This window comes from Balaenoptera physalus, assembly GCF_965194825.1.
Source record: "Balaenoptera physalus genome assembly, chromosome: 12".
Taxonomy (NCBI): Eukaryota; Metazoa; Chordata; class Mammalia; order Artiodactyla; family Balaenopteridae; genus Balaenoptera; species Balaenoptera physalus.
Window position 1 is genome coordinate 70,562,687 of NC_138897.1, and position 13,410 is coordinate 70,576,096.

Genomic DNA, 13,410 nt, shown 5'->3' on the forward strand with positions numbered 1-13,410 from the left:
AGGCAGAATGCAGTACAAGACCAAAAGTTAAAACCGCAGCAGCAGCCGCCGAGCTCTCATTTATTGAAAACTAAGTGCCAGGCACTGGGCCAACGATTTACAGAGCATCTCATTTGCTCCTGGCAACAACCCTATGAAGCATAGCACATTCAATTGTCATCTTAATTTTGCAGAGGAGGCAACCGAGGTTGCTAAAGATTCAAACCCAGCTCTGCCTGCCTCCAAAACATTTGCTCTCAGCCACTGGACTGAGAGAATAAAAGAGGAGGGGGCCCAGATGCACAGTAACCTAAGCACCACCCGCTCCGACACACACTGCAGCTCTATGAGGGCCAGGCGGGCGGTGTACATCCTTCCGGGTCATCAGCCCTGCGGAAGCATTTAATGAATGCTTATCCTCAGTCACGCAGGGACCCAAGCGACGCCCCCTTCCCCCTGCCTCCCACAGATCCACAAGCCTCCAGGGGCTCCAAGACCGGGTCCCGCAGCCCAGGCCCACCCTTGGGCTTCAGACAAATCTCATTTGGGTCAAGTCGGGCGATGCGGTGGGGTTGGGTGGGGAGGTGGCTACCCCAGCCAGGAAGCCCACCGCAGCCGAACATGCCATCCGAGAGGCACAGGGAGCAATTTCAGTTTGCAAAACGGGGCAGCCTGTGGCCCGGCTGGTGCAGGCTTGACCGCGGGTCCGGACATTTTCCTCCGGTCGTAGCCCCCTCCCCAGAGGGCTTGGCCGCGCGGCCGGCGCCCCCCACTGGGCTTCCAAGAGCGCACGCCCGCGCGGCGAGAAAACTCACCGAGACTAGAGCTGCGAAAAGGCGGGCAAAGTTCCCTTTGATAAGTTATGAATGGGGAGAAAGTGTTTGTAGAACTCATTGTTAAAACCGCGGAGCCTCAGCCTCTGCCCGCGCCGGGCCAATCCGGACCCGCAGGCTATTTTGAAATCTCTCCGGCCTCAGCCAATGGGCGTGCAGAAGGCGAAGCCCCCGCCGGCGCCGGCCAATGAGCGCGGCGCTATGCTAAGGAGCCGGGGGCTGGGCCGCCGCCTGTCAGCGAGTTAAAGATGGAGCCGGCGGCGGGAGGGCGCCACGAGGTGCGGGGTGGTCCTGGGGGGCAGCGCGGGCTGACGGCCGCCGGGACCTCTCCCCGTAACCTCCCGAGTCCTGGCCCGGCGCGGGGCGGGAAGGGCGTCCCGCCGCGTGAGTAGCTGGGTCTGAGGTGGGGGCGCGGGAAGGGCGGCCCTACCCGGCGGGCGGTGTGGAGGGGCGCAGCCCAGACCCCGGGCGCCCCCTCCGGGCAGGGGACCCCAGAGGGGCGGGAAGCTCCCCATTCCTCTTCTCCGCTCTGGGCTGCCGGGCAGGGAATCTGTTGGGACAGAATGCGGAGCCCAACTTGGGGGCCAGGAGCCAGGGGCCAAGGATGGGGGCCTGAGCCGGCAGGGGCGCGTCGGCCCGGAGTGGGACCACCCTTCTTCTCCCGGAGCCTCAGGCCGCGGGAGGGCGCAGGGTCGTCGGGCTATATCCACTCCTGCCGCAGGCGCGAGTGGGTTTCGGACCGCAGTGGAGCGCGGGCCCCTTTCCTTTGTGTGTGCGCCTTTTCCCGGGCGCGCTCCCGCTCAGGGTGTGGAGCTGCCCCTCAGTCTGGGGTCGCAACCCCACGGCAATCTGGAGGGTGCTGGGGAGGGTCCGGCCCCTCTGGGGTCTTGAGGACTCCGAGGACCGCAGCCCCGCTGAAATCCCCTCCCCGCCCTGCTGTCTAGGAATGGGCCCCTAGCCCCACCCACCCACGGTTGAGCTTCCCGCTCTGCGTGTATTGGGGGTGGTGGGACTCCCTCCTGCTGGCCGCAGGTGCTCTGACGAGGTTGCACTACTGTGCTTTGAGGAGCAGTGCAATGATATTGTCAAAGCATCTGGGACCAGCCTTGGGGACCCCTTCCCCGACACTGCCACTTTCCCTCCCCAGGCCTGGCCCCTGGACCTGCAGGCCCTCCCCTCCCCCTTGCCCAGCTCCGGTCCCTTCTCCATGGAAACTTGAGATCCTGGCCAGGCCTGGGCCTCTGGGGTCAGAGGGCACCCTTTCCCCAGGCAGAGGCCCCGCCCCAGGCCCCAGTGGGCCTGCATTCCAGGTCTCAGATCCCCACCTACCACTGGGAGAGGCACTGGCAGGCCTGCCTGACACTCTTTCCCTGTTGCACTACTGTGGGCCACTGGGAAGCAGTGCAATGATGAAAGGGCATCGGTCAGGCCCAGCCCACCACCCACAGTGCCTGGGGGGTGGGGGGGAGTCTTGCTGCCTCACTCCACTAACCAGCAGTAAGGGGCAGGTGCAGAGCTGGTCTGGACTCTCCATCGGAGGGTCAGGTGAGGGCAGAGCTGGGGGGTCCTCCGCCAACCTGTCCATCTGGGTCATGGCTGGACGGGGGGAAGGGGCAGAGGCCTCCGACTCAGAAAAGCTATGGTTTGAAGAGGATCTTTACAATCAGCTCCCAGGTAAGCCGGAGGGCTCGAGGTTTGGTCAGGGCCCTGTGGAGAAAGAGGCCCATTGCTTTGCACAGAGGGTCTGCCCGGGCCTGGCTCAGAGCCAGCTCAACAACCTTGACTACGTGGAGGTGCCCTGGGCCCAGCCCTCCTGGAAGGCCTGGGGAGGGCCAAGCTCTGGAGAGAATGTTCTCCTGGGTTCTCAGCAGGAGCAGCACTATCTGGGCAGACAGTGGACTCGGGATACAAAGCCTGCAGCTCATGCCCTCCAACCATGCCCACTTGTTCTCTTACAGGGACATGTGCTGCCCTGAGCCTGCAGGAGAGACTGTGAGGTGCCTGGCATGCCCACCCTCACAGCTGGAATTGGGGGGAGTGGAGCCCAACTGCCAAGAAGCCTGGCCCCAGGCGTGCTTGCAGGGTCACCTCCAGCATCAGGACCAGACACAAAAGATTTTGATGTGCCCAGTGACAGCCACTCAAGCCTGTCTCCTTGAGAGGAGGCCCAGGTCTCGGATGGGCATTTGGGAGTACCCCTCACCAATGGTTGAGCACAGAGGGACCCTGGCTTCACCCCCTCCCTGGGCGTAGAAGCCCTGGCATCCCGGGGAGGATGAGGGGAAATGACACGTGCTCCTCTGTCTCCTAGGCCTGACCCCTTGGGGTTCCTCCATCCCAAGGTCACCTGACTTAGGCCCATGGCTGGAGGTGGCCACCTCTTGCTCTCGTGCAGATTCTGTACCCATTGGCCAAAGACCCCCATGCAGCTGTCTCCTGCCCTTGCTGGGAAAGGCTTGTGAACTCAGGGCTCTGCTCAAATGTCCCCTCCTATGGGAAGCCTTCCCTGGGCTCCAAGACATCCAATGTTCCTCCACCAGAGCATGTTAGATCACATTTTTCTCCCTGTGGCTGAAACCCTCTTTAAACGGGGAGCCCCTGAAGGCAGGGAGCATGTAGTTTTTTCTTTCTTGGCAGTGCCTGGCACAATACACTTTAAAAATCCAAATAAACAAAAAAAGTGTAAAGTATTATAAGCATAACATGATGGGGGTATTAATCAGGGGTCTGCCTGACCTCCCAGAGGATGCTTGTTCTGTTTTTAAAAAGGTACCTACTATGTATTTTAAAGTCAAATCTGATTTTGTAAGTCATATGGGCCCTGCCTCACATCGGGGGCCACCTGCCCGGGGCAGGTGGCAGAATGGTGGCAGAGATTTGGATGCAGGTGTTTCTGAGTCGGCCTGCACCTGTAGGCGAGATGCACAGGCCAGACCTTCTCCCTCCTTGGTTGTGTCCATCTTGATCTGTGACATTAAAGCAAGAGGAAGTGAATGCCACCTCCTGTGTTGGAGAGAGCTGGGGCTGGCCGTTTGGTGGTAGGAGGTGAAAAAATCTCAGGTGCACTCCATGGGTCACAGGGCTGATGGAGGTGGGGGAGGGTTAGGAGGTGACCTGAGCTAAGCAGTCCAGGGTGCACCCCCTCATCAGCGGCTGGGGTGGATGGTGGGGTCGGCCACTGACCAAGTAGGAGAGGGAAAAAAGAAGCAGATTTCCGGGTGGGAGGGAAGAAGCTGCGTGCCAATCCGGATGTGCTGAGCGTGAGATGCCCAGGAAACGTCCCCCGGGGACACTTAGATGTGGGTCTGTAAGTCAAGGGACTTGGGGTTAGTTAAGTCAGTTCTGGGTTGGGACTAAGAAGTGGGTAAGATGTCCAAGAAGGTATGGTGAAGACAGGACCCTCATGAGTAGAGGAGACAGGACAGAAGCGGGAGAGGAAGTCAGAAGAGCGTGAAAAGTCCGGGGCTAGAGGAGTTGGGGGCAGAAAGAACTCCTGGGGCCTTGTCTACAGACGGTGAGGAGGAGGGGAGCAGCCAGGATGGGAGGTACTGGAGTCCGGCCGGGGGCTGAGGGCCTTAAAGAAGTGAGAATTGGCGTGGCCACGGGCGGGACCCCGGGGTATGGGCCTCCGCGAGGTGTAGCTGTGTCCCGCCGTCCACCCCGTCGAAGCGTGAGGGCGCATGCGCAGAGCGGCGGGCATTGTCACGTGCGGCCGTCTCGCGCGGATTGGCCCGCGGTCTCCTGAGACTGGCCGGGGCTGTCCTTTGGGCGGCGCGCGCGGAGGGAGCCTGTGTCGGCGCGGCGGGAGGGGGACAGCGGTGCGTCCCCGGGCCTGGCCCTCTGGGGCCGACCCCTCCTCTCCCTGACCTGGGCGGGTGGGGTGGGCGCGCCCGGACCCCGGTGGCCCCGCCTGGATGGTGACCCGAGCTCTGGCCCTCGGGGGTCTCCCTCCTCCCCTCCTGGGGCGGGTGGAGTGGGCGCGTCCGGACCCCCGGGGTCCCGCCCCGACGGCCGCTCCGCCCCCAGGCAGCCGGGCAGCTGAAGCCCTCGAGAATGGAGGTTCTGGACGAGTGCGACAGCGAGTTCCCCCAGAGTGTGACCTTCTGCCAGCTCATCTCCGAGGAGGACTTCGAGAGGCAGGCGGCGACCTACACTGAAAGCGCGCTGCGCCTCCTCTTCCGCAGCCTCGACCGCAGCCCGGCGCTGGCCGAGAGGGTGGTGCGCAAGGGCAAGCAGAAGGAGTGCGAGCGGCGCGGGCTCCTGTCCTTTCTCTGGGTGCGGGCCCGGGAGGGCGGGGCTCCGGGGTTCCGAGGTGGGGGCGGGGGCGCCGGTGTCCGCCCTGCTTGAGCTGCTGGGAGGGGTCTTTAAGGAGGTGGCCCCGGCCAGGCGGCTCACGCGTCCGGCTTCCTCCTCCCTGCCTCTCCCGCTGTCGTCGCAGGCCAAGGTCTTGTGTGCCGTCCAGGGGGAGCTGAACTGTTGCAACAGCATGGGCGCCCTGGAGATGCACCAGCGCCTGGAGCAGCTCAAGAGGCGCATCCACCGCGTGTACTTCTACTCCCAGGGTGAGGCTCCATCCGAGCTGGGCTTGAGCGGCCTGGCTGACCTGACTCACACCTCCCCAGTGGTCCACAGAAGGCTATCTACGCTTGGTCTGTCAATCAGGACCCGGCGAGGCCCGCACACTGTTTGGGTGGGAGGCAAATTCGTGTACACCCCGGGCCCCGCGAGAGTGGAATGAGAGGCAGCCTCATTAGTGGCCACACAGGGTGGCAGGTGGGGATTCTGGCCTGTCTTTTGAAGTTCCTTTTGACGCGGGATACCCTCAGCTTTCCCCGATGCTATGGACTAAAGAACTGTATTGTCCTTTGGGGGACCCACTCGATGGGTTTGTATCTGTTGTCTGGGTCCGCTGATGTGTTTGCTCTTTCTCCTCTGCCTGTTGTTTCTTGGATGGTCGTTCTAAAGCCTTGATGAGGTTTGGATTTGGTCCTTGGGAGTGTCCGTGTTCAGGGGTGGATGGTGGTGTTGGGCTTCTTTGTCTCGCCTCACATCGGGGGGCCCAGCTCACCTGGGGGAGGGGTCCCACGGCACCATTTCATCAAACAGCTGGACCCACAGCATGTGTAGCTCTTACTGCGGCCTCCCAAGATGTTGGTGTGGTGTTATTTATCCCTGTTTTACAGAAGAGGAAATGGAGGCCCGGGGAGGTTGTCCCGCATGTGTAGGCCACGCAGGTGTGGTGGAGCTGGACTGAGACTCAGGGCAGGCTCTCAGCCTCCAGCCAGTGCTCCCTGGCAGTGCTTATCTCACTCTAGGTGAGCCGTCTGAGGGGCTGCAGGAGGGGCTTGTTAACTCCTACTTTGCTGGTGGGACCTAGCTTTGAACAGTAGAAAGACCCAGACTCATCAGAACAGGAAGGAGGAGGTGCAGGCCCTAGGTTCCTCCCCGAGCCCACCCCTGCAAGACTTCCTCCCCGTGCACCCTTTGTGCACCCCCAGGATGACCCGGGGCTGCGTGTAGTCGGTGGGCTCACTCTCTGGGGACTGGACACCTCACTGGGGTGCTGGCAGACTCCGGGGCTTTGTGCCATGCCTGGGAGGGTGGGTGGCAGGCCAACCTGCTCGGGCCAAGCCCAGCCCTCCTTGGTGGTGACACTCCATCACTTCCTGTGAGATTCTGCCCTGGAAGGCAGACAGCCCGGCGTGGCTCCTGCCTGGGCCTTGTATAGTTCGAGCTTCCCACTCCGCTCGTGAGATAGAGACAAAAGTACTGTTTCCCTGTGGGGCGGTTTTGGGGCCAGTGAGGTGGCGCAAGTTCGTGCCCGTCAGTAGTGGTGCTCTTTGTGGGCCTGCCTCCCTCCTTGTTGGAGAGCCTGTGTTTGGCGGCCCCCTAACCTGTTCGGGCCTTGGGGTAGGTACTCACCGACACCTTCTGTCCCAGATGCCAAGAAGAAGAGAAGCAAGCCAAAACCGAAGAAACCAGAACCCATCCTCTTACGGGACCGGTCGACCTCCCCGTGCCTGCCACCAACCCTGCTGCCACTGCCTGCCACCACCATGGCCTCCATGGTGGCCCCATCAACCCCTGTCTACACTCTTCCCAGGGTCTTTGGCCCCTTCCCTCCGCTGCCCAGCACGTCGGTCAGTGGCCCTGGGAGGGGCAGCCTCTAACCCCCTGCTCAGAAGCACCCCAGCGATGCCCGGGCCCACAGCAGTGGTTCCCAGAACTTTCTCTGCAGGCAGCAGTAGATAGATGAAAGGGGGCTGCTCTGCTCACAGAGTCAGGCTGGGGGAGGCACAGGGCTCCGCCTGCCTGGCCTCAGTGCACTCGGCGCAATCCCGGAGCTCCCAGGGGATGCCTGAAGCCTGCCTCTCCCCGTGGGTGTCATTCTCCAGGCCGCCCTCTAAGTGCCTCTGCAGTGCCCTTCCGACTCGCCTACCCTTCCTTACTCCCGCTTATCCGTCACCTGTCCCCCGGGCGGGGCTGGGATCTCCTCTGTTGGCTCCCAGCCCCCATGCTGGGCCCCATCCCCCTAACACCAAGCTCCAGGTGGCACCGAGGATGAGCCTGACGTGTTTGCTGATTGACTGGAAGGCACATCGTTCTCATAGTTCTTGGAGAACGTGTTTCTCTTCACGATGGGGATCCCACCCTTGTCCTAAAGTTTCTTTTGTTTGCTGCAGATGGAGCAATTGGAAGTTTCGAGGTCTGAAGCAAAATTGAACTGGACTGGCCTGTCATCGAACCCGAAGAGGTGGGAGGATTTATCCCGGGCCCGAGGCAAATGAGACGGGAGGGTTTGGGGGAGCCTGCTGTGTGCCAGCTGGGCTGTGATTCCCTCCCCTCTTGTGGTGGATCCATCCCGCAATCCTGAGTGGTCCTTCCCCTCCTGGTCCCGGGGAGGAGTCAGGGCTCAGAGGTCTGCCTGTGTACGGAGCCCCCGTGCCCCCCGAGGCTGGGGAGGCACCCCCTGCCCCGGAGGAGCCCAGAGCTGAGTGTGTCCCCTGCCCCGCCCTGTCTTGCAGCCGCGTAGTCGATCTGACCCCCTTGGTCCTCAATCCTGGAGGCTTCCAGTTCTCGTACTTGGCCAGGAACAATGTGCACAATCTCCACTGCCCTGGCTTCCCCTGGTAAGTGTGCCCCCGAACCATCTGGCCTCTGAGAAGCATGCATGAGGGCTGGAAGGATATTCAGTGTGATGGTTGCTCCCACTTCCAGGAGGGACCCTAATGTCCTCAGGGGTGCTGGAAAGTTGCTCCCCCTTCCTAGTGTTTGTGATGGTGGGAAACCAGAAACAGACAGCCCAGAGGCCAACAGAAGGGAACGATTCAATCAGCTGTGGGCAGCCCCGTGCTTTATCTACATGCGTGTTTTGCAAAGCAGGGATTTACTGAATATGGGTTTTTTATTACCGTTTTTGTCAAGTATTTCCCACGTCATTGAGTGTTTAGATTGGCTGCTTCATTGCATCAGATGACGTTTTTTTTTTAAACAGCTTTATTGAGGTATTATACACATGGTATAATTCACCCATTTAACATATACAATTCCTGGGACTTTCCTGGCAGTCCAGTGGTTAGGACTCTGTGCTTCCACTGCAGGGGGCCCAGGTTCCATCCCTGATTGGGGAACTAAGATCCCACAAGCTGCACGGTGTGGCTAAAAAAGATTAAATAAATAAATAAATAAACACACAATTCTATGGTCTTTGGTATATTCACAGTTATGAATGCATCACCACAATTAATTTTAGCACACTTTCCTCACCCCAGAAACCCATAGCCCTCACTCTTCCACTCTCTCCTCTTCAGCACTTTCTGTCTCTATAGATTTGCTTGTTCTGGACGTTTGCTATAAATGGTATAAGATATATGGTCTTTGTATGTGGCTCCTTTCAGTTGGTTAATGTTTTTGCGGTTCATCCATGTTGTAGCAGCACTCATTCTTTTTAAAATTTTCAAATAGATTTTATGTTTTAGAGTAGTTTAGGGTTTACAGTAAAACTGAGCTGAAAGTACAGAGAGTTCCATATCCCTCTGCCCTCCCCCCACAGCCTCCCCCACGATCAACATCCGCCAGAGAGTGGGACCTTTAATACAAACTATGACCTACATTGACGTGTCATTATGTAAAGTCCGTGGTTCACATTAGGGTCACTCCTGGTGACGTGCATCTTATGGTTTTGGACAAATGTATAATGACACGTGTCCACTATTACAGTGTTGTACTGAATAGTTTCCCTGCCCTGAAAGTCCTCTGTGCTCTGCCTTTTCGGCCCTCCCTCTCCCTCAGCCCTAGGCAACCACTAACCTACTTTCTGTCACTATAGGTTTGTCAGTTCTGGACATTTTATATAAATGAAACCCTACCATAAATTGGTCTTTTGTGACTGGCTTTTCTCAGTTAGCATAACATTTGCAAAGTTCACCCATGTTGTAGCATGTGTCAGTACTGCATTTCTTCTTCTTTTTAATTTCTTCTTTCTTTTCTAATTTAATTAATTAATTTATTTTTGGCTGCGTTGGGTATTCGTTGCTGCACACGGGCTTTCTCTAGTTGCGGTGAGCTACTCTTCGTTGTGGTGCATGTCCTCATTGTGGTGGCTTCTCTTGTTGCAGAGCACAGGCTCTAGGCACACAGGCTCAGTAGTTGTGGTTCGCAGGCTCTAGAGTGCAGGCTCAGTAGTTTTGGTGCATGGGCTTAGTTGCTCCGCGGCATGTGGGATCTTCCCGGACCAGGGATCGAACCCGTGTCCCCTGCATTGGCAGGCAGATTCTTAACCACTGTGCCACCAGGGAAGTCCTCGATGGTCTCCTTTTAAGCACAAAAATTAAGGCTTAGTCCTGTCGAAAGGCAATCTGTCAAAACATATCAGGAGCCATGCCAGTTCTCAAATTCTTCAGTCTAGTATTTTTCATCCTGGAACCTGGCCCCAAGGAGAGGATTGAGGGAAAGAAAAAACGATTGTGTATAAAAATGTTTATGGCAGCGTCAGTTAGAAAGAGCGAGACTGGAAACAGCTCAAATGTGCATTCACATCATTATGGAATACTATGCAGAAATTAAAATGTTCAGCGTGATTACACATGAACGTGTAGACCCATGAATTGTGTCTAAGTGGAAGCAAGAGGCTCTCAGGTAGAAGGAGGCGGAGTGAAGAGGCGTGAAGGTGACTTACTGCCAGTGACAGAGCAGGGGGTGGCCAGTGATGAGGTGACAAAGCCAAGCTTAGCAGTAAAGCATTGAGCACCGTCAGGGCCTCGAGAACAGCAGGGCCACAGTGGGGCCAGGTCACCACAGGTCTTTGGTATATTCACAGTTATGAACGCATCACCACAATTAATTTTAGCACAGTTTCCTCACCCCAGAAAGATCTGTCGAGAGATCTTCTGGCTTTTTCTAGGCATGGTTTAATAAAGTTATGATTCAATCAGACAATGCCAATTTAAAATCTTGCCTTTGGCACTTAACATTAAAGCCCTGGGGAGCTGTCCACTTCTTGACAGCCTTTTGAGTACCAGCTTCCTTGGCCATGTGACAGACGTCCAGCATGTGCGGTACCCTCACTCAGCTTGTGTGTGTGCGTGCGTGTGTGTCTATGTATGTGGTGGGTGGGCATAAATATGTTATCTCCCACTTCCAGGAAGAAAACGGGTGAAGGTCAGCATGCCCTTCTTGCACCTGTTGCTTCTGGGGGTTTTGTTTGTTTGGTTTTGGTTTCTTGTTTGTTTGTTTGTTTTGGCCCTGCTGCACAGCATGTGGGATCTTAGTTCCCTGACCAGGGATTGAGCCTGGGCCCTTGGCAGTGAGATGCGGAGTCCTAACCACTGGACCGCCAGGGAATTCCCTGGCATCACTATCTTTATGTACTAAGCTGTCCCTGAATCTCAGATGAATTTCCAGAAGTGAAATTACAAGGGAAAGGGTAGGAACAGTTTTCAAAAGCACTACCATTTTTCAGATTCTAAAACAGGATCTAGTTACTGTAGACAGTTTGAAAACTACCCAAAAAAGACCAATCACTCTCACTCCCAAGGTCAGAAATAACCACTGTTGGCACATATCCCTGTTTCACTGTAGGTGTTCCCCATGGACGCGAGTGTACGTGCACAGGTAGTAGTTTGTTACGTAATCAGGAGCGTCCTGTGAGCAGCTTTGCAGCCAGTTCTGGAACATGTTGCTTCCCTGTCATTAAAAATACCTAGAAATTCGGGCTTCCCTGGTGGCGCAGTGGTTGAGAATCTGCCTGCCAATGCAGGGGACACGGGTTCGAGCCCTGGTCTGGGAAGATCCCACATGCTGTGGAGCAACTAAGCCCGTGCGCCACAACTACTGAGCCTGCGCGTCTCTGGAGCCTGTGCTCCGCAACAAGAGAGGCCGCGATAGTGAGAGGCCCGCGCACCGCGATGAGGAGTGGCCCCCGCTTGCTGCAACTGGAGGAAGCCCTCGCACAGAAATGAGGACCCAACACAGCCAAAAAATAAATTAATTAATAAATTAATTCTTAACCAATATTTAAAAAAAAAAAACCTAGAAATTCACCAGTAATCACAGATGCAGAATACCCACCCCATTGTGTGGATGGAGCATCATTTACTCAACTACCCTTGCTTGTTGAAATATTTCATTAATGGGGACAATTTTTAGCCTCCTGTTATGTATTGCTTTCTAAGTGAGCTGTGCTGTCTTGGCACTATCCCCCAAAATGGGTTATTTTAAATTGTTTTCTAAAAGTTTACAAAAGCACAACATACTCTATGGAAAAAAGGTCACAATATAGAAATGAATACATGAAATATGAGTCCGAATACATTGGTTAATTTTTAAAATCAAATCAGGATCATACTGCACGTACTTCTCAGCAACTTGTTCTTTCCATTACTGTACCATTGGGGTGTCTTTACTTGCTGGGATGTACAAACCAACTTCGTTCCTTAAACAGCTGCGGAATAGTCCACTGCATGCCTGTACCATGGTTGTTTTAGCTGTTCCCTGATGGACGTTTGGATTGTCTCCAGGTTTACACAATCACAAACATTGCTGCAATGAACAGCCTTGAGCAAACATCCATGGGAGGGATTTCCAGCAGCAGGAATGTATCGAGAGCCATCCCACAGCCTGGGTTTTGTCATGTGTTCCTCTGATGGCCCTGTGTGCCGTGTCCCCCTCATGGACCCATGTCTTGCGTGTCTCCTGAACAGGACCTCAGCCTGTAGTGGTTCTGCCAGCACCAAGGAGATGCTATCCCCATCTGTGAAGGCCTCCATCTTCACCCCGCCTGTCCTGCTCAAGTTCCAGCCTGTGCCCAGACCGAAAGATGACTCAGAGAATGACCCTGGCAGCGCAGAGTCCACGCCCCACCAGAGGGACCCATAACCTCTTCTGTACAGACCATGGCAGGAGAATGAATAAAGTTCCCCTGGTGGTGCCTTCCTCGTGCCACGCCCCCCACGGGCTGTGCAGTCCCACGGGCTCTCTGCAGCCCCAAGAGGTGGTCAGGGTAGCGCAAGCCTGAGGCTTTTTGGCCTGAGACTGCACACAGTAGGTGGTCAGGTCAGTGAAGTCCCCTCACTTGCACCTAACCTGGGAACTCAGTCCTGTGTACTTTGAAAGAGTGATGAGTGTGGGGAGTGTGCTGCCCCTCCCTGCAGTGACTCTGTGGCCCCCACTTGACCCACTGAGTTGCAAGACTACCAGTTTTTGCTACACCTGGCTCCTAAACACAAGGCTTATCTGGGTGCAACTTTAGAAACAGTGGTCTGTTCCCTCCTGGGAGGAACATGAGCTGGCATGTCAGTTTCCAATTTGGCACCTCCCTAAAGAGTTTCAAAGACAGGTGACTCTGATTACCTTGCATGCTGACCTTAGAATCAAACCTGCATGTGAGACATGAGTCCTCACAAAGTGCCCAATGATGCTGGCTATTAGCAGATGTCGGTTGAGCCCTGTGGATGCCCTGCACCTTGCTTGCGACTGGAGATAATAGACCAAGCAGCTGGGGTCCTGGCCCTTGAGCTTATGTCCCATCCATGTGTGTGTGGTAAGCCAGTATATAGATAAATTAGTACAGGATTACAAATTGTGATAAGCCCTTGTGGTAGCTGAGATCGAGATGTATGGGGTGACTGGGTGGACAGTGGTACCTTGAGGAGAGTGGACACTAGGAGTAGAAGGGGGTGGAGAATTATGCTTTTACCAGACATGTTAAATTTGATTCAGTCGGTGCCCAGGTAGAGGTCAGGAGTCAGAAGTGCTAGCCATTTCGTGTTCGGAGACAAGGGATACAGGTGTTTAAAGCCATGAGCCTGGGCAAGGTCACCCAGTGCTTGAGTGTAGAGGGAGGTCCAGGGCTTGGCCGGGGCACGCACACGTGGTGGTCCAGCTGAGGGAAGGGTCGGTCAGAAGAGACCGAAGGGATCATCAGGGCTTTGGACCTTCAGGCTTCGTGGCCACCGGCCCCTGGGCCGCCCAGGAGAGGGGCCTGAAGGCGGTGGGGACCAAATGGGCGGTGAGTGGGCAGACAGCGAATGTGTACGTCGCTTTGGAGGTTTCGGCCTGGCGGGGAGCGGTGATGGGGCCGAGGCTGGGGGTTCTTGGG

At 56.3% G+C, this 13,410-nt stretch overlaps 1 protein-coding gene across 3 annotated transcripts; it reads left to right on the plus strand.

The window, feature by feature from the left end:
* Window positions 1-576: 576 nt before the first annotated feature.
* Window positions 577-13,385, plus strand: LOC309639948 (uncharacterized protein). Of its 3 annotated transcripts, none has more exons than XM_082417887.1 (7): window positions 577-1,196; window positions 2,771-5,087; window positions 5,251-5,374; window positions 6,753-6,952; window positions 7,496-7,566; window positions 7,838-7,942; window positions 12,014-13,385. In XM_082417887.1, the coding sequence occupies exons 2-7, from the start codon at window positions 4,866-4,868 to the stop codon at window positions 12,186-12,188; spliced, it is 897 nt and encodes a 298-aa protein (XP_082274013.1). In that variant the 5' UTR covers window positions 577-1,196; window positions 2,771-4,865; the 3' UTR covers window positions 12,189-13,385. The 3 variants fall into 3 exon arrangements, with proteins under 3 accessions (XP_082274013.1, XP_082274015.1, XP_082274014.1); XM_082417889.1 differs by having other exon boundaries at window positions 578-1,196; window positions 2,771-5,030; XM_082417888.1 differs by lacking the exon at window positions 577-1,196 and having other exon boundaries at window positions 4,601-4,630; window positions 4,839-5,087.
* The last annotated feature ends 25 nt before the right edge of the window (window positions 13,386-13,410 follow it).

What these genes read in the sequence shown, in the direction of transcription:
- LOC309639948 (XM_082417887.1), top strand. Translation starts at nt 4,866, where the DNA reads ATGGAGGTTCTGGACGAGTGCGACAGCGAGTTCCCCCAGAGTGTGACC. An exon ending in CGTGTACTTCTACTCCCAGG is followed by an intron (nt 5,375 to 6,752) that starts GTGAGGCTCCAT and finishes CTTCTGTCCCAG; the next exon opens with ATGCCAAGAAGAAGAGAAGC. An exon ending in CTGTCATCGAACCCGAAGAG is followed by an intron (nt 7,567 to 7,837) that starts GTGGGAGGATTT and finishes CCTGTCTTGCAG; the next exon opens with CCGCGTAGTCGATCTGACCC.